At 40.0% G+C, this 26,305-nt stretch overlaps 1 protein-coding gene across 2 annotated transcripts in view; it reads left to right on the forward strand.

The window, feature by feature from the left end:
• The first annotated feature begins 17,723 nt into the window (after positions 1-17,723).
• Positions 17,724-26,305, forward strand: part of LOC116067261 (lymphocyte-specific protein 1-like) — a 34,231-nt gene continuing 25,649 nt past the window's right edge. For both annotated transcript variants that reach the window (XM_031323639.2, XM_035999205.1), the window contains exons 1-2: positions 17,724-17,944; positions 25,414-25,557. In XM_031323639.2, the coding sequence (XP_031179499.2) occupies positions 17,886-17,944; positions 25,414-25,557 (203 nt within the window). In that variant the 5' untranslated portion in view covers positions 17,724-17,885. The remainder of the gene's footprint in view (positions 17,945-25,413; positions 25,558-26,305) is intronic.

Below are 26,305 nucleotides of genomic sequence, written 5' to 3' on the forward strand. Positions count from 1 at the left end.
TCAGAATCGAGTATTCACACAGACCGTGGTCTAATTAGCGTTATGGATGATTGTGTGACTTTGACATAATTAGAGATATTAGCTTGACACTTCTTTTTACAGTTCATCGGTTTTAGTCCCAATGTTTTCTTGGTTCCAATGTTATGTATTACTTGCTGCGTTTCTGTATTTCCATGTTTCCTAATTTGCTTGTGTTTGCTTTATTTGCATGTGTTATAGGGGCCGCGCTCAAAATTCAAAAGCATGATTTGAATTGGAAAATGGACAGCAGTCGTGCAAACGCTTTTTTCTTTGTAGTAAATAGGCTAAATCTGAAAAAAACATTGGTCTGGTCCTAATATGAAAAACGCAGTGAACTGTAAGCACAATGTTCTTCTGAAAAGGACACATTGAATTCAGGCATCAAATTCTTGCTCTTTGTAATTTTGTTTTTCATATTTCTCTTGAAGGTTTTACGCCAGAAGTTGTGATGAACACTACTTTTTCTTTTGTATCGAGTACACAAGCTGGCCCACATATGAATACACATTTATACCACAGTCAAAGTCATGGTCTGAGGCACAGCAGTATTGCCAGAGTAAGATATACAGAGATCTGGCAAGTTTCCTATACAATTCCAACCTATACTCAATTGTCCATGAGCAGGACTTTCCAGTCTGGACTGGACTGCACAGAGAAGGTAAAGACAAACACAATTTCATCCTATAAAATGCTCTTATGTATTCAAATCATATTCCTTCAGAATGGAGAAAGGAGTTGAGGATTGCTATAATCAAATTAGTCTACATTCTGAAGTATGTACGATGGAGTAAAAAACCCTGCTATGTTGTTATTAGGGATGTTAATAGTTAACAGTTTGACTGTTTATTTTTATTATATTTGTATGTATTACTTAGATTTTTATTGTGCACATTTTTATCATATGGTATGTTTTATGCAAAACACTTTAGCTCTATATGAATACATTTTACTGACTTCACGTTAACTGACGTAAGAATCAGTTAAAGATTTAAAAACAATACTATTAAATCAAAAATAAAGTTCTTAAAAAGTTTTTTTTGCAAAATAGGCTACTCAATCTTTTTCTTAACTGCTAGTTTACTTGCCAGTGCTTACTTTGTTTATAAGCAAGTTGCGTTTTAAACTCTTTGGCGTTCTGCTGGACGGCGCTCATAGCTGAAAACTACGTGACACGTCACTACATCGATGAGGACTGCTTAGGTTAATGCTCTGTTTACTAGGGTTGGCTAACGGTCAGAAAGAAATTAGAATCCCTAGTTATTTTTTCCTGTTTTCTTGCAAAATACAGCTCAATCCCCATCGTTTGCCAAAAAGCTAATGTTGGGATGGATAGTTAACTTTTTGACAAAACTGTAATCAGACTTTCATCTCAACTGTGTTGCTGAAGTTTCAAACATCTGTTCTGCAGGGGGAACATGGAGGTGGAGCACTGGGCTGTCAAAGTACAGAAATTGGGCATTGAATGAGCCAGGGAACGACGACTGTGTCTCCATCTCCTCGAGGAGCAAAATGATGGCTACCCAAAACTGCTCTGCTCGATTTCCCTTCCTGTGCTTTGCGGACAACCTGGTCCTGGTAAAGGAGAACAAGACGTGGGAGAAGGCGCTGGAGCACTGCCGAGCCCTCCATTCAATCTCCCAACCCAACCTTCGCTATGAGCTGGTCAGCGTGCAGCCTGGAAAAGACCAAGACTACGTGATGAACAGGGTCATGGAGGCCGACACTGAGGAGGTGGGTTCATTTTCAGTCACATGTAAGAAATGTTTTTATAGGTGCCATGTCTTAAAGGGGCGCTATGCAGTTTTGGCAATTTCTTCGCTGTTTTCTGGCTTTTTGCTGGCAGGTTTCTCTATAGAGCTCCCCCTACAGCTTCAGAATAGATATTTGGCAGCTCCTATGTTTACTTGTGTCTGACTCCTCTCTCGGTCAGTCTTCCTCTTTCTCTGTTCCTCCGACAATGCTTTCCTAGCTTTCTGCTTCTTTTTTGCTGGCTCAGCCATGACGATAGTGTGAAAAACTCCATCGCTACCTTATTCTTATACCTAGCCGGTTCCTGTATGTGTGTAGTGCCGTGAAGCAATTTGTTACATCGCGAGACCTGATATCACGCCATACTTCCTGACGCTGAGGCCGCCGCCTCGCCTGCCGAAAGTTGCAAGGGTGGTTTTTACGCTCACAGGCGCTAGGGAGAAGCGAGACGACCACCATTCAACCCGAAAAAGTCATATAACCAGTCCAATGACTCCAAAATGACTCACCTATACATAAGGTGAGAGGCAGGGTACATCTTGGAGAGTGCGCCAGTTGATCTAAAGCATACAGAAGGAAAGACAACCAGTCACTCTTACATTCACAGCAATTTTGAGTTATCTGGACCAGCATATTATTGGACTTTGAGAGGAAAAACACAGGGAAACATTGAAACCCTGACTTAGAAAGACTCCAATCAGGACCGTCTTGCTGTGAATTGACTGCCTAAAATGACTTTAGCTACAGCTGGTGCAATAAATGCACTAAGCATTGTCCCTGTTCAATAAACGGAATACACACAATACATACAAAAAAACTAGAATAGCACTCAGAAAGCGCAGACTTTTGCCAAAGGCAGTGGTGCATTCATGTGCTCCTCGGAGGGTCCCATTACTGGGTTGGAAAGCCATTCTTCCGACGTCGGTGTGTTTATGAGCTTTAAGTCATTATGTGGAGACAACAAGGACGCTAAAAAAGATATGTTGTGTTTTATCGCTCGGTGTATTTAAACAACACGTTGATAGCCATTTCCAGTATTTGTGTGAAGATGCAAAGCAAAGGAAACGGATCAGGTGAACCAGAAAATATGATCCAATTATTCTGACACCGCATGAAGGCAGCACAAATTCCCTATCACACAATGTAAGTGAAAGTGAAAAATAATTTTTGTATCTGCCCTGTAATTAATGCTCTGGAATTAATGACCACAATGTGAACACACACAATTTATTATGGGGTTACTTTTGTGTTGCTCTGCGCCTGAGTCCCATTGCACATCCATGTGATCCTCAAGATGTAAAAAACACAGTGATTGTGATTATTATTATCATTATGATTAAGTACTGTTTACCAAACTCTAAGATGGTGCCCATTTACTCCAATCAAAGCTTTACCAAGCACATATGCTTCTGTGATGTGCGGCCTGCTGCATCTGCTCATAATCTCTTTCTCCCAGTTCCCACCAGCACGGCTCATAAACTTCACATTGAGATTACATCATGCACGTAAACATAGCTTTTCTAGGCTCTTGGAATGTACAAATTTATGTTAAACCTTAATGGTTTGAAAATTAATTATACCAATAGTTATAAGTGACCTTGTTTGCAGTTTTGTAGATGTCTCTTTCATAATGATGGTGGTCTATAGGGGGAAAATGCTTTGTGGACAGCAGGTGGAGGCTCATTAGATCTTTCCTCTCCTTAGGTGTGGGCAGGCCTCCGTTTCCTGGCCGGTGAATGGCTGTGGGTGAACGGGGCGAGTATGTTGTACTCTGACCTGCCCCTCTGCCTCAACGTAGTGCAGCACTGTGGAGCCTTGTCCAAGAACAACACAGGCAGTGTGGAGACCAAAGACTGTTCTGAGAAAAGGAACTTCCTGTGTTATAGCACAACCTGACATCACCCCTATCATCTGCATCAGGGTGGTCACTAGCAGAAGTTTATTTCATTAGATGGCGATAGATATATACAACTGTGTATGTTTTTTAACACATTAAGGGAATATGTATCATACTAATAACTTTGCAAACATTTGATTAAACTTAATAATGAACTCTCTTACAGTAAACTTTGACTCAACTCTATTTAACAAGCGAGTCTCTCATAGACTTAGTCATGTATCAGCTTATTAGAAGTTAGTAATTTAAACCAACTGATAAAGAAACTGATTTAATGTTGACTCTGATATCATGAAAGTCAAGTCGACGTCGACTAGTCGCTGATGACGTCATTGACATTTTTTTCAAATGTCACTAGTCTTATTAAAATCACAGGAGGAGAGAATGCTTTGCATTGTAGCTAGCTGTATTTTATCGCCCTTTAATTACAACCCTTGTATTGATTTTCTTAAGATGCTTGCTTTCTGTAGCTTAGCCTTTCTAGCATTTTGCAACCTGTCCAATTTATCAGCAAGCGCTTTTGCATCGACCTTAACTGACGTTACCCGTTTTTCAGTTTGTGCTTCGACACCGCTACTCACACTATGGGTTTACCAGTGGTAACTTCACGCACACCATTCCCGGTAATTATGTCCGCACATCTCCATGATAGTCAGTCAATCATAGTTCGCCGTAACAAACGGTCAGTGCAAAGTCTATTGTCCGTCCTCGTTGGCAACCAATGCATTGGGTTTATGCGCAGTTAGGTGTGCACACAATTTAAATGGCCATTAAAGCTATAGTGCGTAGTTTCTGTTGCCCCCATGAGGAATTCTAAGTAATGACAACAAAACTGTCAGCGCGTCCACATGATACAAGCATTCCGTGATCGCGCACAGCCCCCCCTCCTCCACACAGTTCCTAGTAGCCAAGGAGGACACAGAGGATTAAAAAAAACATGATGGACTCTTCAAAAGAGGTAATTATCTTCACTTGAGCTTCTGCGCGGGAAAGTCACCGGACAACACAATCTTCTGAACATAGTCATACTGAGAAATACAGAGAGAGTTGTGAGGAGCTGATAGTCTTAATTAGCTTTGTAGCAACTCATTTGGCAATGGCTTGAATGTAACGGACTTTCATTAATATCAAAAAGTTACGCACTAAAGCTTTAAGTGTAGCGCGACTCAAACCTCCTACGTTGGACTCTGTGTGATGATCCAGTGAACCGATGCTCGACAGCCTGTAACGTTAGCAATATCACATAGCTCCTGCGTGTCTTTACACCAACATCTTTTAGCTTTAAACGTCCTTTAATGTAGCCGAAATCCAAACAGCTACAAGGCAGCGCTGCTCAATCTTTCTCGCCATGTCCTTATGTCCCAAATGTTCCGTGGCTTTCAAATGAAGTTCCAAAAGAGTTGCGTTTTTGTCAGTGACAGTGCTACATGTCTATGTTGTTGGTGACAAAACCACATGATCAGCGACTAGTGTACGTCAAGCTCAAAACGTCATTGTGAAGGAGTAAAGTCGACTAGTCAATTAGTCTGTGCAACTCTTAGTAGGGAGTAGGTTTTATCAGGCTTTATCAGTAAATATTAGGGCTGTCAAAATAACGCGTTCATTTCGATTAATTAGTCTGAGAAAAAATAACACGTTAAAAAAAATAACGCAGATTAATCCATTCCATATTGACGTTTGACCCGGAGCCGTTCTAGCCACCATTGGACTGTAAAATGAAGGAGGGAGAGAATGTGCTGCCTGGATCATTAATTGGAACATTTACTTATACAAATCTTCTTCCTGAACAGGGTTGGGTACCAAAATCTGGTGCCACTGATATGTCTGCACTTCTCTCTGATGCTCTGAAACAGACGTTACAGGCAACACAAACACCGCTGCACGTGACGCTAGTTAACACTATACTCAACAGCAGCTAACATTAGCCTACCGCTAGCTAGTAGCTGGATTAAACACGGTTAAAATGCTGACAGCTAACGCTAAACGGTGTAAAGTTTGACTGTGTTTTACTGTAGAGGATTCAACACCGGTATGTAACAATCTGCAGCTGCCAACGTCAGAAAAACACAGACGGTGCGTTCAATGAAACTGGTAATTTACATCCTCGTGGTGCATTCAAAGTTATTGTTAAATGTCCTTTTTCCCATCTGGTGGTTGTTTTTGTCGTTCAACAACAATTTACTAGTGAAATAAGTTATTGTTATAGTTATTACATTATTATTAAATCATTTAATTTTGACCATATGGCCTTAGCAATAAACAAGTTCTTTAATGTCGCCAACTGTTGTTTAGTACCTTTCTTTTTTTCTTCTTTTTTTAACTCTATTAAAAAGTATCGGTTCAGGCACCGTTAATTATGTATGCGATTAATTAATCACAGAGTATGTAATTAATTTGATTACATTTTTTAATCGATTGACAGGCCTAGTAAATATTAATGTAGAGCAGACCAAAGCTGCTCATTATATTGAGGTGAATAATATATGGTCTATTGTTGAAGTAGCATTGATCACTTAGAGGGGGGGATATATTTTGTCCCCACCGGAGATATATAGAACAGGAAGGGGGAAATCCCACTCATCGCCACTAGAAAATTGCCCCCTGCTATTCACGCTTTAACTGTTTGTGATATTTTGCAATGATTACAGTTTTTGGTTATTATTGTTGATTGGCTCACGACCATCACGACCATACATTTGCATTTCCCTACATGTATTTTGAGAATATTAACACCATAAACTGATCCTTAAACAGAAAATAGAACCTGTGCCATTTCTTATTTGTGTGTCCATGTTTCACTTTTCACACTGTTTAGCTTAAGGAGAATTTACATGGACACAGGCCACTCCAAAAATGTGTTCATAACTCACTATGAACCATGTCCATGTTGTAATGGAAACACTGGAGATGAAACTGATTCCTGTCATTGATCACGGAGTGTTGCTGTGAAGAGAAACACACACTGTAAATCACTGAAGTCAGCAGGAATAGTATCAGTGTTGGCAGACACACACACACACACACACACACACACACACACACACACACACACACGCACACACACAGCGCATCCACAATAAAAGTGTGTGTGTGTGTGTGTGTGTGTGCGCGCTGAGCAGCTGATGGGATTACTGTTCTGCTATGAAATAGCTGAGTCGAACAAGAAGATTCTAGTTTTTGAAACAAATACAAATTGAATTGATACAAGAATATCTGGAAAATATTGAAAGCCGGATGAATGGTATTGTAGTTAGTGTGATTGGACCTTTCTGTTTCTTCACAGCTAGCTGCCTCCGTGTGTTGTTTAATGAATCTGGCAGCTATTCAGTCATGAATGTTTCACAGATGTGTCATGCACTCTTTATGAGCGAGCGATGGAAACCTTTCCTGGAAGGCAGAGACTTATTAGAAACCGTGTGTGTGTGTGTGTGTGTGTGTGTGTGTCTGTGTGTGTGTGTGTGTGTGTGTGTGTGTGTGTGTGTGTGTGTGTGTGTGTGTGCGTGTGCGCGCAGACAGAAATTGTATGAATGTAGTTTCTCTGTGTGAAGTGTGAAGAAAGTTGCTTCTGGAGTGCACTAAAAAACAACTTCATAAAACAAATTAACAAAAGCAAAAACTCAACATTTCTAAATTATGTTTGTCATTGTTTTCTAAAATCCCCTATATGCGTAGTTTCTGAAGAGGAGCCTCCATCACCAAAACAAATAATTTCGAGTGCCTTCTAAAAACATGTTTGACTGAAAAATGATTCATGAGACAGTTTTCTGATCTTTCTCCACTTCTTTTAAAAGAAAGCACAAGACTACTTGGTGTCAAAGGAATACTCCACTGATTCAGCATTGCAATATATAACATTGACTACGTTTACAAGCACACTCATATTTCACTTTTATTCCTAAATTCTGGTATTAAGGTATGTTTAAAAAGTTTGTAAACTACTCAAATAGTTTTTTAGTTATGAAGAAAGATTTGATGTCATTGCAGGTTGATCTAATGAGCATCTGCTCATTTGTCTTTCAAGATGCAAGTCCATTTTTTTTGTGTTTTCCAGGTAACATGCGATTAAATACCCATAAGGTGACAGCCTCTGACAGGCTGCTGACACACTGAAAAATATCCCTCTTAAACACATACATCGTGACATTGAAAACCAATCTCAGACTACCTCCGTAGTGCTAATGCTTTCCCAAAACGTTTAACACAAAATCAAGAAGCTTCCGTCTTCTAGTGAAACCAAGAGGCCAACTTAAAAGAGATCTGATGAATTGTGAAATCTGAACCCTGACTCTTCCAGCTGCCTTAGAAACACCATGGGGACTTTGTGGTTATATTGTCAGCAGTAAATCAGCTATAGCTGTGTCCATCTATTGTTTAAGGGTAACTGAATTTTTTTTCAACCTTGTGTCTAAGTGGCTGATGGGAACAACAATCTTTGACATTGGTCTAGTATTAAGCAAGATCGCTGCAGTCGGCACTGGCGAAACAAGCTACAATGTAAGTTAATAGGGCAATTGTCCAGCTTGTTAGTCTGGCTATCACCAGACCAAGCTCAATCTTTTAAGATTGGACATTAGTCTGGGGAGTCTGCTCTGTATTTTCTACTGCACAAGAGGCGTGATCAACGGGCATAGTTCAGATGACTCTGTACGCAATTGGATAGTACTTCTACCAATCAGACCAACGATCCGGGTGACGTAGCAGCGACAGCGGCATCAACGGGTTGCTGTGCTTTGGTGGCCGAATGTAAACAAGAAGCTGCTTGGTCGCTTCTCTATCGTCATCTTGTTAAACCCGCCAATAGCGCGCCAGGTGGATAAGCCAGTTTGTGATTGGTCCCCGCAAAATTGTAACGAGAATAGATAAACGTACAGGTTTCCAGCCTGACCTGCATGGCAAAATCAAATTGCCGGCAGATCGGGCTGGGTTTACCCAGTCTAGTAGCTTGTATTTACATTCACAAAAGTGGTTGTTTTGCCACTGACAGGCTCAGATTAATATTCTGTCTGCAAACATTATGGAAAGGATTTCTTAGGAGGTCGACCTTTCTGTTAAAGAGGTAGATCCTTTTTTAAAGATAAATTGCATTTGCTAAAGCCACCAGACTCAATGTAAATAAACAATAACTTTAGCATTGTAAAATACACTTTATTCAAAACTCTTTCCACTTTTCCAACCATGACAACTTTAGTTTTGGTTGAAATAAAAGCATAGTTTACCTATTTACATTTAAAGTATTATTTTTTTAAATGGAGTCTGGTGGGTTTAGAGCTAGCGACTTTAGAGCTGTTTCTGGTTAAACAACAAGGTCTTAGAGAGGTTTTAAAAAGGTCTATCTCTGAAGGGATTCTTTCCATAATGTTGTCTGAAATAATCTGAGCCTATCAGTGGCAAAATAAAGCACTTTTAGTGGACCAAATGTTGATGCACATTTGACCCATAGGGTCTGTGGCTGCCGTTCACAGCGTTCACGCTTAATACTGGACCGGTTTCAAACATTGTTGTTCCTATCAGTCACTTACACACAAAAACATACCCAAATAGGGTCAAGGTTGAAAAAAACGGTATTTACCCTTTAAGGAGTTAAATGCTAGTCTTATTTTATTCCCTTTTAATAGTATTTAGAGATTTGGTAAAAAGAAATAAAAAAGAATCTGCGTCAAGGAGAGATTAAAGTGGATTAGAAGTTAAAATGAAAATTGACAAAATTGCAGCAGATGTGACTCATTCTCGCCTTGACCTTTGGAAAAGTTGATGTCAGAGTTTTGTTGTTTGCTTTGTTGATGTAGGCAGACACTGTAGGCTCCACAGCTGTGTGATCTAACAGAGAGCTGGTCATCCTCAACCCTCAGAATAGGTCACTTCCAGAGAAAACCCAAACATCTCAGTCACTCCAGCATTCTCGAAATGTATTTACAGAAGAAAACCTGAACTCAGGGTTGTCTTCTTCTTTATCATATTAACAACTGAGAAGATAGTAGGGCTCTCAACGTACAGTATATTCTAATTTTAAATATGAAAAATATACTGTACATTTGAATATTGTTCCTGGCGTGGGCCTGGTCCGTTGCTCCCTAAACAATTGAGCCCAGCCATACACCCATGGGTCCGAGAATTCACAGCATGGTTCACAGCAAGTTAGTGGACGTGCTGAGAATGTTTCATGTGGCTGGCGCTACTGGAAGTTAAAAAACAAGGGTTAAGAAGAAGACCCAGGAAGTGCTTCAAACCCAATTTGACTAAGCAGCCAAACTGTGGAATCACAACTTCCGTGTCCGTCACGTGATGCCATGGGGCCCAAAAAGACTTTTTCTCATAGAGATTATGGCAAAAGAGACATCTGTGAATCAGTGGATGAATTTTTTCAAGCGTCACAACCCCCGCAATATGATTTGTTTCAAGGTCTTATTACACATTTATGTAGAAGACGCCACAAAGACACCAAAGAAAATGTCTATTCGTTTATATACTCGTTTATTTTGTAATGTGTCGGCATGTAGATCTTTTAAAATGCATGTCTATGTTGAAATAAATATACAAGGAGTTGTGTCTTCCGTTGTATTGGTTTGCCCTCTAATGGACATAATGCGCAAAAATAGATGTTCGGATATATTCAAACCTATGTTTTTTTCTGAACACAAAGTACAGCTAAGGCTAATAGGAATGTCATTAGTTTTGCAGGTATTTTAGTCATAAAAAAAAGTATTGGGTAAATAAAAAATTTTACCTAATGGTTGTGCTTGATAAAAATTCAGAGGATCAAGTTACAATTCACCCCGAGGGGAACATACTGTAAATGTCTAAACAAATTTCATGGCAATCCATTCAATAGTTGTTCAGACATTTCACTGAAAACCATTATGAACCATCAGAGGAAAAGACAGGATCAACAAAGTCAGGATTCATCCTCTGGGGACAGACGCGCAGGAAGATATTTTCGGCAGGGGGTGCTGGCGTGCTGTAGGGGGGCCCACGGTCCACGTAGAGTCTAAAGATACTATGTTACACAGGCGCTGTATTTTGCTGACAGTGTGTGTCGCTAGTCCTTGGGTGTTTGGGGTTGGGCGAAAAATTCTCTTTTGAGACATTGCCAAGTAGCGCTGATAGATATAGTAGAAACTCATTCATCGTTGTGTGTGGCTGTGAGTGTGCATGCATGCTATGCGTAGGCTGAATCGCAATCGCGTCAAGACAAATCCGATTGGCCAATACACACTGAAGATAAATTAAATCATTTTAAAATTACTGAAATTATCCCTCTCTTCCTCAGAAACAGTTCCACGACAGTTCCACGGCAGTTTTAAAGCTTCGCCACCACTTCCCGCGCCTATGTCTGGGGAACGTGAATGTCTGAACAAAAGTTTGTGCAAATCCATCTGGACCTTGATATATTTCACTTGATAAATTAAAAAGTTGACCTGCTGGTGGCACAAGAAGAAAAGTCAGAGGTTCACCAAACTCATTAGGTTTCACCGTCTAGGCATGAATATCTACACAAAATGTCGCGGCAATTAATCTCATAGTTCTTAAGAAATTTTTGTCTGGACCAAAGTGGTGGACCGACCAATTGACAGACCGACAAAACAACATTGCCATCCATAAAGCCATTCAGCTAGGGAAGCTGAAAGCTACGTCAGGTGGGTGAACAAAAAAACAGAGGTTGACTTCCATTAAAGTCAATACAAACCATGTAAACTCAAAGATGCTGCAGGACTCCTTTAGATTCATAACCCTTTTTGTACTTTACTTTTTTTTCGCCGTATGTTGCAACAAGGATTGCCTTCCATCCCGTGTGTTCTTATTTTCCACACTCTTCCTGTAACAGGTTTAATGACAGCCTGAGTTACATCCGTGCATCAATCAATTGATACACTAAAACAAAGATGTACTCCTGAGGCAGTGTTTCCTTTCCGAGCTGCATAGCACCTCCCACAAGCTCTGTCAACTCTAACATTCTCCGATTAGCTCTTGAATGCTCCTTCTTGACGTCACTCACCTTGAATCCATTCCCTCATCTGTCTGGATCGGATCGGCAGCGGCTGCTTTCCTGCCCGTGACAGCGTTTTTACGGGACAGCTGGCAACAGTTAGTTGCTCTCTCATTGCGAGAGACTGATGGGCTGTTTTTGGCTCAGAGGGGAGAACAGAGCTGCAACCTTCAGGCTGAGACTTGGGACGGAAGTTCTCAGATTGTACAGTAAACTTATAAAACAGCAACATGCCTGCCAACCTTACTGTGATTAAACATTTGGTTACGCAAAGATTACAATGCAAAGGCAGCATGAAGATACACAAAGTCAGTGGATAGAGCAGAGGCAGGTTCACTCCAGGTGACATGAGTTGAGGAGACACATCTGCTCGAGTTGGAAATGTTTTAACCTCCAGCCAGACATTTTCATGACGCAAGAAAATTCAAATCAGTCTGTTTGCTAAATATCTACACATTGTGTAAACTGATCCTAATGGTTTGTAACAATTACTCATCTGTAAGACTCAACCAGACTTTAAAGTGGTCAATATGAAATGAATAATTTATTATGAATTTACATAGAAGCAAAGGAAGATTTTAGTGACAATCTCGACGTTTTCTTTGGTGGCACCTATGGTGATGAGCGGTAATTGCAGGTGTCTTTTTGGATCTCACTTTCATCGTTTTCATCGTCTGTAGTCATCGCTCTTTTCTTTGTTTGTTCGACCATAGTAACCGATTATTTGCAACGCAAGCAGAGACCGAAAACAAAACCCAGCACGCATTATACCCACAAGTAAGTTGAAAAACAAGTCTGCCTTCCCTTTCTCCAACCTCTGCTGGGTGATGGATGAGCTTGTGAATTTTCCAGGGAATGTCGCCACAGAAACCCAGTCCGTAATACTTTGTACTATAAATCATCACTGGGCCATGTGCTCACTCGCCTTTGTGTTACTACCAACTAAGTTGCTACCTGAGTAGAACATTTTGAATTTCTCTTAAAGGTGCAGTAGGTAAGACTTATAAAACTAACTTTCTGTCATATTTGCTGAAACTGACCCTATGTTCCAGTAGAACTACATGAAGCAGGTCATTTAAGAATCCGGCTCCTCTGGCTCCACCTACAGCCTGTAGTGTGATTTGCAAAAATCCACCGCTCCCTGTTCAGATACACCAATCAGGGCCAGGGGGGGTGTCTAACTGCGTGTCAATCACTGCTTATGCACACGCATTCATTCTCCCTTGTGGGGGGAGGGGCTTAGGAGACCGTTTTGGGCTTCAGCTGAAAGAGGGGAGGGACTGAGAAGTTGTTGATGTTCAAATTGTTTGGGTGAGTCCTGGATCTTCACAATCCTACCTACAGCACCTTTAATAATGACCCTGTGGAGTTTTTAAACATTTTTTGAGGAGTGGATCCCCATGGTAAAAAAAATTGGTTAGATTGCTGAGGAGTTGGAGATGTTTGGCACACCCGTCATTTTGATCACTTTCTTTCAAAAATTACAAATAACTCACTGAAAAAATTTAACAAATGACTGATGTTTTAGACACATTTTTGATGAACAGTCCCTCTCTGCGCAAGCCTCGGACAAATACATTGCATTTTCTTTGACTGCTTCACAATAAAAGCCCCCTAGGTTTTTCACTATACCGTATGAAGGCTTTTACTGTAAAGCAGCAGCAGTCAGACGTCTTTGGATTACATTAGCAGTAGCGTAATACAGATCTGATACGGCTTTAGGAGATTGAGTATTAACAGTGAGGCTGTTATCAATGAGATAAAATTACCCTGAATTGCATGCATGCATCATCTCATTGTGCATGTGAAGGCAATTTTAATCCAGTGCAGGACTGGTGCACTCTGCCAGTAACAATGAAAACAACTATAGAGAGAAGTTACTAAATACAAAACCATTGAATGGCTTTTTCCAGAATGAATGCCAAGATTAATAGAGTCAAAAACAGGGTTTGCTTTCATGATAATCTTATGGCTTAAAACACCATTCAAATGCCTAAAACTCAAAATAGCCTTTGTGTTTTAGTATTATAGTCCCTGTCCCAGTATTTACTGTCTATTCTGGGTTAATAATTGGAATATTTTAATCCATGTACATTCACAGATTGAAAATCTACAAACTGTGGTGAATATCATATGGAACTGAGAACATGTATAGCCTATTGATTATCAACTTATTAGAGCTATAAAGAGGGCAATTCTTCAACTGAAATTCCAAGAGCTGTCAGCCACGAGGTTTTCACAGGACAAAAACACAGTTGTGTTTTGCTAGCTGAACTCCTCCGTTGGGGGAAACATTGGAGAACGTGTTGAAGTTGGCGTTGGGGGCGGCGACTCCGTCCGTCACCATTAGCCTCATGCAGCCGAGCCACTACGACAGTCAGACTGTGTTAAGTGCATGCTGTGGGAGTGTTGCTGTGGCAACCTTTTTGTGGAGTGTTTGTGAGTGTTTCAAGGTCCTGTGGGATTTTTGGGGGGGTGGGTGAGAGAAAAAAGAAACTGTGTGTGTGTGTGTGTGTGTGTGTGTGTGAGTGTAAATCAGTGTTGGCTGGAAATGCCTGTGTGACCTAATGCACATCTGTGTGTTGGACTGATAGACGAAGAGAGTTTTTAAAGAAAAAAGTTCCCCTTCTGTCTTTGTGTTCAGAAGCAGAGAGCTGAGTCTGTTATCTGAACATCTGACAGACAGACAGACAGACAGACAGACAAACAGACAGCCAGACACACACACACACACACACACACACACACACACACACACACACACACACACACACACACACACACACACACAAGACAGAGTCTCTGACAGAGACGATGAGACTCTGACGATGAGCTGGACGGAGCAGATCAGCTCATTGCCTCCAGCAGCTGCTCCTGTTCTGAGCTGCCATATCTTATTCATAACCTGCCGAACAGTAACCAGATCCAACAAAACTCATTATTCCTCCAGCCACCTTCTCAGGCTGCTGCTATTATCCGAGTCTTAGACACAGCAGCTTCTTTTCTGGTCTAAAGTCTTCATTCATCAGTTTTCTGCTGTTTATTATGTTTCTATGCAGACGGTATCATATTTACTCTTTCTAGGATGTTTTTATTATTATTTGTGTTTCATTTCCGATACCATAAAGATGGAGCAAAAACTGTTTTTTCCTACAATATATTTACAATTCTCATACATTTTTGACATCAGAAATTCCATTTAAATATCTTTACTTTTTTAAATTACTTTAGTATCACATTTTTTGTCACAGACCATAAAAAAGAAGATTTATTTGTTTTTAGATTTTGCTACAAGCTAAACTCCAAATTAACCCTAATGTACTTAGAATAGAAATGTGGTTAAATTATTATCATATACTATTGTACTGGAGTTTTTTATTGTTTTTTGAAACAATGGTGCTTGACCAGTTATCAGTTGCAGTTATCAGCGTCCCGTTCTACAGGATTTATATTTCTTTTTTAGATTATGTTTTGTCAGGGGATATTTGCAGTGTTCCTCTTCTTGGAGCTTTTCAAAGTATGTAAAATAACTCCATAATGTGTGTCCTATCACCTCAGACATTTGTAAAGAAGACAAACACACAGAAATCAGAGAAAGCCCAGTCTTGTCTGTCATGTGCACATTTTAAACTTGTGACCTTAAGTTGTCACTGTCATTTATCATCTTTACTTTTAAATTACATTACATGTCATTTAGCTGACACTTTTATCCAAAGCGACTTCCAATTAAGTGCTTTCAACCTTGAAGATGCAAACTCCAGACAACAAGTAGTAAGTGCAAGTACATTAGCTTTAAATAAGCAAAACTACAAAGAGCCATATGAAAGTGCAGTTTTAAGAATATTTATGTATATATATCCGAGGTGCAGTCGGAAGAGATGTGTTTTTAGCCTTCAGCGGAAGATGCGTGGGCTTCCGGCCCTCCTGATATCAATGGGGAGCTCATTCCACCATTTATGAGCCAGGACAGCAAACAGTCGGGATTTTGTTGAGTGATTAGTTGTCCCTCATTGTGAGGGGGCACCAAGCAGGTTGGCTGATGCAGAGCGGAGTGGGCGGGTTGGGGTGTAGGGTTTGACCATGTCCTGGATGTAAGCTGGGGCTGATCCGTTCGTGGCCCTGTATGCAAGTACTAGTGTCTTGAAGCGGATGCGGGCAGCAACTAGTAACCAGTGAAGAGAGCGGAGGAGCGGAGTAGTGTGAGAGAACTTGGGGAGGTTGAAGACAAGTCGAGCTTGTCCGATTGATGAGACGCCTCCAGGTTTTTTCACTGCTACTTGGAACTTAACAGAAAACAAAAAGCTAATCAATTACTAAATGTCAGCTTGACTTTTAACATTCAACATGTTTGAGGGGTTTGTTGAAAAGTGAAATACCCACCAGTGATTACGAGGCTGTAAGTCAGTTCATTGTATATACATATACATTACTTTTCATTCCTCTAAGTATTTTTTTTTTTCAGTAGTTGTTCTGGCATTTTTATCTTTGCTATCTGATTTTATTTTATGTTTTATTATTTTCTGTATGTGTGTGTGAATGAGTATGTGTGTATGTCCTTGTACTGTAAGTGCTGCTGTTACAGAGTAATTTCCCAATTTAGGATCAATAAAGTCCATCTATCTATCCATCTATCTATATAAAAAATGCATATTGTTCCTGTTACCTGTAGTGCTATTTATCAATCTAGATAGTTTTTGGTGTGAGTTGCCCAGTGTTGGAGAGATGGGCCGTAGAGATGTCAGACTTCTTTCTTATAGGATATACTGGAATTGTTGGGTCTTTCTAAAGTATAAAGTGTGGTCTAGACCTACTCTATCTGTAAAGTGTCTTGAGATAACTCTTGTTATGATTTGATACTATAAATAAAATTTAATTGAATTGAATTATATAATGGAACTAGATGGCACTTGGATTGTGGTGCTCAGAGCGTAAAAAACAAACTCTTAAGCAATGTCTCTTTCCAGAAATCATGAGCCAATTACTCAAGATAATCCACAGTTCACTTAGGAACTATTTTTTTTCTACCAAACTATACCCACCAACTGTATTATTCATCGTGCAGAAGGAAGTGTACTCATGGACGTGGGGCTTGTGACAGCGCGAGATGTAAACATTAATGGTGTCCTTCTCGGTTGGTAGATGCTAGATCGGATCCGCTAGACAAGTTGACGTCAAAGGACGTGCCTCGTGGCCCGCCTTATTTTTGCCTTATTCTGCCTCTGATTGGCTTACCCTGTTATTCTTACCCTAACCCTAACCAATCGTCATGCCTAAACCTAACTACGTCGACACGTCTAGCAGATCTGATCTAGCATTTACCTTCTCGGCTGAGCTGTAGTGTTAGCTAGCTAATGTGAGATAACGATATTGGATAGCTATTAACTATACTTTATCCAAGCTAGCAATGTCGGACCACGAGCGCGATGCGTGGTGATAAAGTTGGCGGGTGTAGTTTGGTAAAAAAAAAAAAAATTTAAATCTTTAAATCACCACCATCTATAGTAGTGCCATCTACTTCCATTAAACTGGAGAGAAGGCAGACATCTCTATGGCCGATAACTCCAACACTGGGCCACTCACACCAAATCTATCTGGTCTGATAAATAGCACTACAAATAAAGTAATAGGAAAATTGTGTATTTTGGAATTTGGGGTGAACTGTCCCTTTAAAAGTCAGGACTCTCGAGCAATTTTCAGGGAATATCCACAAATTGTCCAACCTTGTCATTTCTTTATTCCGAAAACAACATTCGGCTGCATGTCACAGTCATTGTTGCATTTTTAAGGTGCAGTGAGTGAGTGACACTAGAGTTGATTATTTCTTTAATAACAAGCTGGAGTCTTTAAATGTGTAAACAAAACGACTGTATGCAAACACTCTCTGCCTCTCTCTGTCATATTGTGTCCTCACAATATGAATATGTACAATACACATGCATATAATATTGTTACTGATCCACCGTGATGATATCATCTTACTTTCCCCCTGGGTGCGAGGGGGGGGGAATGCTTCAACGAAAACCACATGGAGAGAGCGAGAGAGAGAGAGAGAGAGAGAGAGAGAGAGAGAGAGAGAGAGGCCAACATAAGCCACAGAGACACACGGAAGAGAAGAACAAGAGCAGCTGTAGGGAGCATCTGAGCCTCTAGGACCAGACCCGAGGTCGAATCTAGGACCCGAGGCTGCACAAAGACCAAAATCCGGACCCCAGACCAGGAGCAGCCCAGTCCACCATGTCCGAGCCCATCAGAAGAAAAAGCTCCAGCAAGCAGCTCCTGCAGAACCTCATCAGGTGAGAGAAAAATGCCTTTAACACATGACGATCACAGTTTTTATTTTTTATTTTACTTGTTCCTGCAGGATGACATGAGTTAATTCTGCGTTCATTATGTGTTTGATAAATCTTTTTACATTTGTTGACATTTACAGTTACAACTAAAAACCATGAGTTCAGTACACCCAGCAGTTTATGAAATATGTAAATTAACTCTCAACCGGATTTACGTTAAAATATGGTTTAGAAGTGACATTCTGCCTGCATAATGAGTACTTCTACTTTTGATAGTTCAGGAACATTTTCTTCTGACAACACCTACATCCTTTTTCTTATCAAATTCAATTTTATCTGTATCGCGCTGCATTTACAATTGAATGGGGTGCCAATTAAAACTAAGGGAACCCCTTGGATTTCTCCGCATTTTTGCATAATTTCTGCAGAAAACGTGGCCCGATATTCTTTTAAATTCACAATAACGAATCTGACTGAAACTGTATTATAAAAACAGTTGAATGTTTTGGTGTATTTGTTTAAATATTTGTCAGATTGGAAAAAGAAAGTGAACCCTTGGTTTTAAACCTTATTTTGTGTGACCTTAACCAAATGTTTCTTGCATGTGTTGATCACATCTCCACGTCAGCCAGAAGGAATTGTATTTCCCAGTACAAAACAGTTGAAATATAGTTATATTTTAGAAATGTCTTGATCATGAATGGCTCTCTTAAGTTCCTGTCACAGAATATCAAGGGTTTAACGTCACTTTCCTTATGTCTATGCCATTTTGTATTTCATGTTTCAATGTGTTTAGCGGAATTTCCGTGTTACATCTCCCAACTTCTATTAAGCATCAATGACTGTCAGCTACCCTGAAACTTAAGGGGATAGTTTGGATATTTTTAAGTGGGGTCGTATGAGATACCTCTCCATAGTTTGGAGAAGCAGACAGGAGTACCAACACCGTGTTTGCTATATTTAGAATATTTTCAACGCTTTGCCTTGCTGTAGGATAGCCCTTTCCGACAGAGAACTGAAGCCGTTACCTTTGCTCTCTCCAAAGCCACCAGACTCTGTTGAAAAAACAATAATTTTACCTTACACGGGGGTTGCTAGTCTACGGCTGCCTCCGTCGGTTAGTTTGTCTGTGTTATTGTCAGTGTTGTAATGCAACGAAGTACAAATACTTTGTTACTGTGCTTAAGTAGAATTTTCACATATCTGTACTTTACTTCGTTATCTATGTTTCTGGAAACTTTTACTTTTACTCCACTACATTCCCCCTAAATAAAATCAGAAGAAATTTGTTACACTGGAAAACAGCAGGTTTGACGAATCATTGCTTCTAGCTTGCAAGTTAATGCACATTCCATTCCAGTTGGTGATGTAATGCGTGTTTGTTGCCAAGAGCCCCAAAAAAAAAACATAGGCCAAAGTTTTTACTTTTACTTCTAATAATTAAGTACATTTAATATCTGAAAATTACTTTTGATAGTTAAGTACAGTAAATATCAACTAATTCATTTTACTAGTAATATTCTAAAAGGTGACTTTAACTTCTACCAAAAACATTTTCTGGTAAGATACTTGTACTTTTACTCATATATTGCTTTCAAGTACTCTATAAAAGATGTTTAAAAAATGTTTTAAAAGGGTTAGTTCGACTACACTTCTGCTTTTAGATTTTAAAAAAAGCCATGAGTGCAGTACTCCCAGCATATACGCTATTTAACTTAATGCTACCTTGACCAGAATGATAGTAAAATGTGGTTAACATCTAAATGCAGTAATACAATCATTTATAACAATGTAACACTGACAGGGGCCAATCTGCCCGCATTATGAGTACTTTTACTTTGGATTATTTAGGAGATTTCTTTCTGAAAACACATACATAGCCTACTTTTTCTTATAAACTTATTTTCTTCTGTATCATGCTGCATTGACACGTGAATCTATATTTACAAGCATCATACTTTAATCCAACTAACTGCAAAATTCAAAGACAAGTCAATAGAACTGGATTGGAATTCCTGTATCTAAATTCAAATCAATCACCTTTTATTGTTGTTTAGTGATGCTATTTAGTTCTCTGTCGGCCTAATTTGGCCACTTTAAACAGCCTACTGTTATTTATCTCTTCTAACAGGCACCAGGAGCCTAATTTATTGTGCTGTTTTCTATATTTGCATCTGTTTCCTAACTACTGTTTCTGAACATCAGCAAGGTTTTTTGTTTCCTCAGTGATCGCTGGAACATTGCTGTGTGACATCACTGAATATGACACTGAGCACTAAGTTCAATGGCTTCCTTTATAGCTGCAACTTCCTTAATGGCCATTACATCATCTGGCTGTGTCCTGAACCCCCTCCTGCTGAACCACACACACACACACACACACACACACACACACACACACACACACACACACACACACACACACACACACACACACAAAGAAAATGCATTTCCCCAGGCCTCCATTGCCTCATTGTGTAAATGGTGGAAAAAGTGATGTGTATCAGACAGATTTCTCCCACAATTTGCTCGTTTCACATTTATGCTTCACAGCATCACGTTAAATGTCCTAGCAGACCCTGAAGGTACCTGGAAGTACAGACTGCCCTACAGAGACAATGCCCTGACAGCAGTTATTCACTGGGAAAATAAAGCAGAGCAGACATGCCTCATCTACATCTACTACAGTTTGTGATTTCCTACATTTAACACATAATGCCTTTTGATAGAGGGAAAACAACACAGGACTTTCAACCAGGAGACCGGGGTTCGTGTCCCGCGTGTCACGTTTCCTAAACCCAAATGTCCCGTTCTTCTTTTACTAAACCCAACTGTCCCGTTCTTTTCCTGAACCCAACTGTCCCGTTCTTGTCCTGCGTGTCATGGAAACATACCTTTTTATAAGCCCACCCACGACCTTTTCCTTAGCCTAACTGTGTCAAAAGTGATGCCAATAGTCCCGACCAAGCAAGAGATATTGTTTGCATTTCTTTGGACGGCGCTAAGTTCCGGATGCAGCGACGGTGGCTCTGCAAAATAGTCTCGGGAAGGAACTTGTTTTGGTGGAACAAGACAACATCACATAAAATATTAAATGAAGTTAACTGTTGACACAATACAGTACCAATCGGCTTAAACCTTTAAACATACAACACGAAGGATTTCATACTCCTTCCCCTTGCTGCATTTCAGGAAGCAATGATCCAGATAATCAAACCTCATCCCCAGTTGATATGGTTCCACCCCAAAAATGGCCTTACTGAGAAGCCAAAACATCCCTATCACACATCAAATTGATTTACAGAAACTAAAGATAGACTCTTGCCAACATCCCCTACATCGCTAGTGGGTTTGATCTTATGTAGGTCACTTTCCCACATAATAATGACCGCAGCATGTTTGACTCACTCATGGACAGTGTCCTCACCAGTAGCCATAACTAATGACATTCATCAGCCTTTTACATTTGAAATTGTTTTTTGCACTTTGAAGATATTCGTTTTGTGATGATTTCATTCAACTAAATCTTTGATTAGCTGACGGGTTGACATGTTGAGTGAATTAATCACATTTTTTGGGCAAAGGTCTTTGCATTGAACTGGCCAGTACAAAGGCTGTTGTGTTTTATGTATTTCTTAATGGGAACCAACAGGCTCAAGGATTTAGCCTGTTTTTCTTTCATGATGCTGCTGCAGTGTTGGGACTAAATTCACAATGTGCTTTTACCAGCAGATTTTAGCATTCCTCCCTCTGTGCAAAGCTGCAAAGTTTAGCTTAAACTAGCTTGCTAGCAGCTTAACAAGGAAACACAAAGAGGGCATTTTGTTCTAAAAAAGACTAAAACTAGAAAGATACTTCATTGTCTCACTCAGACAGCTAAAGTCTCAGATTAACTTGTAGTCTATATCCATGACGTTCCAATTCTGGGATTGCGCCTGTGCCGTCGGAAATTCCGCTGGATTTCACTCTTTTCAGCCGGACGTCTGTTACCTTCCGTTTTGTTTGCGTTGGCGTTCTAAACTCCAGTGGATTTCTGAGGACTATGGTTAACTGCTCCTCAGATCTCTGCAGGGTAAATCCAGACAGCTAGCTAGACTATCTGTCCAATCTGAGTTTTCTGTTGCATGACTAAAACAACTTTTGAACGTAAACATTTCCCACCAAAACAAGTTCCTTCCCGAGGCTATTTAGCAGCGGCACCGCAGCTTTTCCCGTGTTTAGCGCCACCCATGACGATTGTGATTGGTTTAAAGAAATAAACCAGAGCACATTTTTCTCCCATCCCAGAATGCTGTGTGGACTATCTAGACCCTCCCTCGCAGCGCTGTGGAGGAAGGTCTGGCAAAGCGAGACTAATTAACTTGTAAACTTTGGAATATATTTTTTCATTGAAAGAGGACTGTGGAATTTGTCTTCCATCACTTTGGAAAGGATCCAGTATGAACAGGACGAATGGTTACACCATGCAAAACCTGTTTCATTGATATACGGGCATCCGACTATCGTTTGACAGACTTGAACAATTATGAACTGAAAAGGATAATTCTGGTTTATTACAACTTGGGTTTTGTTTTTGTAGGTTTGGTTATCGTTTCTAATGATTAAAAAAATATCAAATAGAAGTTTACTTATCCTGAGGGTAAAAGGTTGTGCAGCAGTTGCAGTACAAAGTAGAGTGGAGATATAAAAAGTGCAAAAATAAATATAAAATATCAATAAAGTGCAAATCCAAGTGTACAAAACGCCAAAGATATAAGAGGTTAACAATAAAGCTATGTATGTACAAATCCAATGAGTTAATGAACTTGATTATTCAGACAATCTGACAGGTTTTACTGTAAAAATGCTAAAATGTCAGATTATCTTAACACCTTTATTTGGAATGAAATGAGTTACCTGAAATGTTGATAATAATCACTCATGTGCAGGAAATCTGTTTGTGCACAACTTAAGTAAGTGCAGTATGTCAACGTTGAACCAGAAGTCTGTAAACTGTGATGGATGTTAACAACGGACAGGACCTGCCTTTGTTTTTGCTATCAAACAAGTTTGGCTAACCTAATGGTTTGTTTAAGGCATGTATGACATATGACATGTTTCTTGCCCTGTCAGACATTTCTATTAATGGCACCACATTCTTTAAAATCTCAGCAATTACTCTTGTGAGCACATCGTTATCATGGCCAAATCTCTGAAAATATGAATACGTTTTAGACCATAATTATCCTTTAAAAACAATGACACACTTTGGAAAACTTGTTTGTACCCGACCAACAGGTGTTCTCCAGAGATGTGAGTGATTTCAAATGGCTGACTAGATATTTCCAAAGTTCTTGTTATTCAAACTTTTTGACAAGATTTTCTCCAGACATCTATAAGTATGACGAGTTGGAGTTTGGGCTACATGGGATTACAGTCTCTCTCCATCCTCCATCTTTTCACGTCCTCCCTCCCTCCATCCCTCCCTCACTCTTTCTCTTTGTTTCTCTCCAGAGATTGAAGTGAAGGGAAACAGCACAGCTAGCTCCAGCTCTACCAGATGTGCTTGGACAATAAAAAGAGTTATTGTTATCAAGTCCCTCCCTCTAGAAAGAGACGAACCGAATAAGCTTTTCATGAAAGAGAAAAACTACATTTTTTCTCCTATGATTTTTAAAATCCACTTACCTCAGAAAATCCTAACTATAATAGGAAATGTGAATAATGTGTTGGCTGCCAAAGTGGTTGTTGAAGCAGATAACATGGTTTTCATTTCTCGGCTTATACAATCTATCGTCACTATGTGTGCGTTCCGAGCCCTACAGTAGTTCCCTGCGAAGTGGATTGCACAGGTCATTTATCCATGTGAAGTAAGATTCCAAGGGAGGGAGCAAAAATGCTCAATTCAAAGGGAACTGTGAACTGTGTAGAAAGGACTTGAACAACGTTTCATCACTTCGCCAGAAGTTGAGAAGCAAGATTACATCATTGGAATGACACTGTACATCTTGTAAATTAACTAATCATGTTTATTCACAAGTTACATATATTTCAACAGAATCATTTTTGTAATAGTATCAGTTTTTTTTTTCAATTTTTAAAGTTTAGTAGTGTAAAATTTCCACAGCAGCTTCAATGTATCCAAGGTGTTAATGCAACGTAATGCACGGAGGAAGGGATATCTGCGTTAGTGACGTTGCAGGGTGCTCCCAATGGAGGGATTTTGACAGGGACATTCCCTTGACGGACATTCCCCAAACAGGGAGCAGGGAGTAGGGAGTACTGTTTATGTACACTGTGGAACGGAACGCAGTTTATATGTACCCGGTCCTGTGTTAGAAACCCCTCTGTCCACAAACTCTCAGTCTGGGGCTACTTCTTCATGGTTTGGGCTCCAATTAAATAGAAATGTTATTGGTCCATCATACATTGCTATTTTACAGTCTATGGTTAATTTAGACAATAATATGTTTCCAACATGTGTTTGGCAACTCATAGTTTCCCCAGTTTATTCTGAAAGAACTTAACTGGTCTGCACAGAGCCCTGACCTCAACCCCATTCAACACCTTTGGGATGAACTGGAATGAGCCAGACCTTATCACCCAACATCAGTGTTTGACTTCCCTGATGCTCTTGTGTCTGAATGAGAACAAATCCCTGCAGCAGGCTCAACATCTGGTGGAAAGCCTGAAACCAGAAGAGTGGAGGCTGTTATAGCAGCAGATTCATGGATTCATGGTTTTGGAACGAGATGTTCACATATGGGTGTAATGTTTGGGTGTCCACATACTTTTATCCATGTAGTGTATCTGGTTCTGGAGCCTTTAAACCTCTGAGGATTGAAGGATCTGGGACAGCTTTGGAAGTAGTAGAGGGAAAATAAACTTTATCATAGTCATCATACAATATCTCTTCAACCGCAGAACAGATGAAAGCTGTGTGAATAAATTATTTTCATAAGTAGTTTTGTTCATATTCGTGGCTTTCAGCCTTATGGAGGATGAACTTGAGCTTTACTGCTTCTGTCTAACCTCTTAAAACACTAATAACTGTTATTACAAATTCATTCTGTGAAGCCAAAAATTGGTCAAAGATAAGTCATGGATATGACAGGACTAATTTGGAGAAATATGTACAAAATGATGCGCAAGGCAGATAGAATATTGCCATTTGATGGAATCATGCAGCCCTAAAAAATATGGGTTTTGAACTTGAGTTTAAAGATTTTACTCAGTGTAAAGCTTCCAGTGTATGTGGAACAAGCAGATACAGAATATATACTGAATGTGATACTGTCAAACTGTGTAATTAAGATTATTTTTCTGACCTTAAAGCTACAGTACTTTAGGGGAGAAAAAAGAAGGTGTATGTTAAGACTGTTATCCTTGGAACTCCTGAGATGTTAATTGGCTCCTAAAGGTTCTTAAATGAGTGTGTTTGGGGGTGTTTTCGGAGTTTGGTAAAAGCCTGTTGGCGTCCATGTTGTTTGCAGTTTGACGGCTCAGCGGAGCCAGGAGGATGCTGAGGAGGTGGAGCGGGAGCGAAGGAGGAGAGCCAGGGAGACGCAGAGAGGAGAGGGGAGTCCCTCATGGCCGGAGCCCCCCCAACACAACCCTCTCACACACCGCAACACAGAGTGAGTACCACACACTTTACTCTGCTGTACAGCTGTCTCACTTCATGAAAATGTAACAATGAAAGCTTGTTGTAATGTGGCTGTAGATGCACCACAGTCTCAGTCAAAGTGATACAGATAATACAGATTTGTTTCTCAATATCATTTTCTGTAAGGAAGTTTCCATCTGCCTAACTTTATGCACTTTTTTATGCCTCCGCGCTGGTGGGGTGTCCGTCTGTTCCATGCTGGTAAACTCAGGAATGCCTTGAGAGAATTTCATCAAATTTGGCGCCAACGTCCAATTGGACTCAAGGATGACCTGATTAGATTTTGGTGGTCAAAGGTCATCAAATAACACATTTCTGGCCATAACTCAAGATAAGATAATTCATATACGATAATTATTTCTAAACAGATTTCCTAGAATGTTGAACTAGTGGTTTAGTAAAAATCCTTTAGTGAGAACAACATATGGCTTGTGTCTCTTTAATAACTCTCCTCAGCTCAGTTTTGATGAAGTCTTGTGTTTTAAAATCTTTGAGGTGGGGCGAGCCATTTGTTTTAGTAAAACTGTCCTAGATGTTTACAGCTGAGTCTCAGTCTCCATTACCTGTGGTGCTGATCACAGGGGAAAATACTTGTTTGTTTCTGTGTAATCAGTAGGTTCTGTCCGGTGATGCTGCAGGTGAATGAGCTGAGAGCTGCTGTACCATCAGTTTCTGTTTGATCAGACAGAGATGTGATGTCTCTCGAGGGGAAATATCCT

This window comes from Sander lucioperca, chromosome 3, assembly GCF_008315115.2.
Source record: "Sander lucioperca isolate FBNREF2018 chromosome 3, SLUC_FBN_1.2, whole genome shotgun sequence".
NCBI lineage: Eukaryota > Metazoa > Chordata > Actinopteri > Perciformes > Percidae > Sander > Sander lucioperca.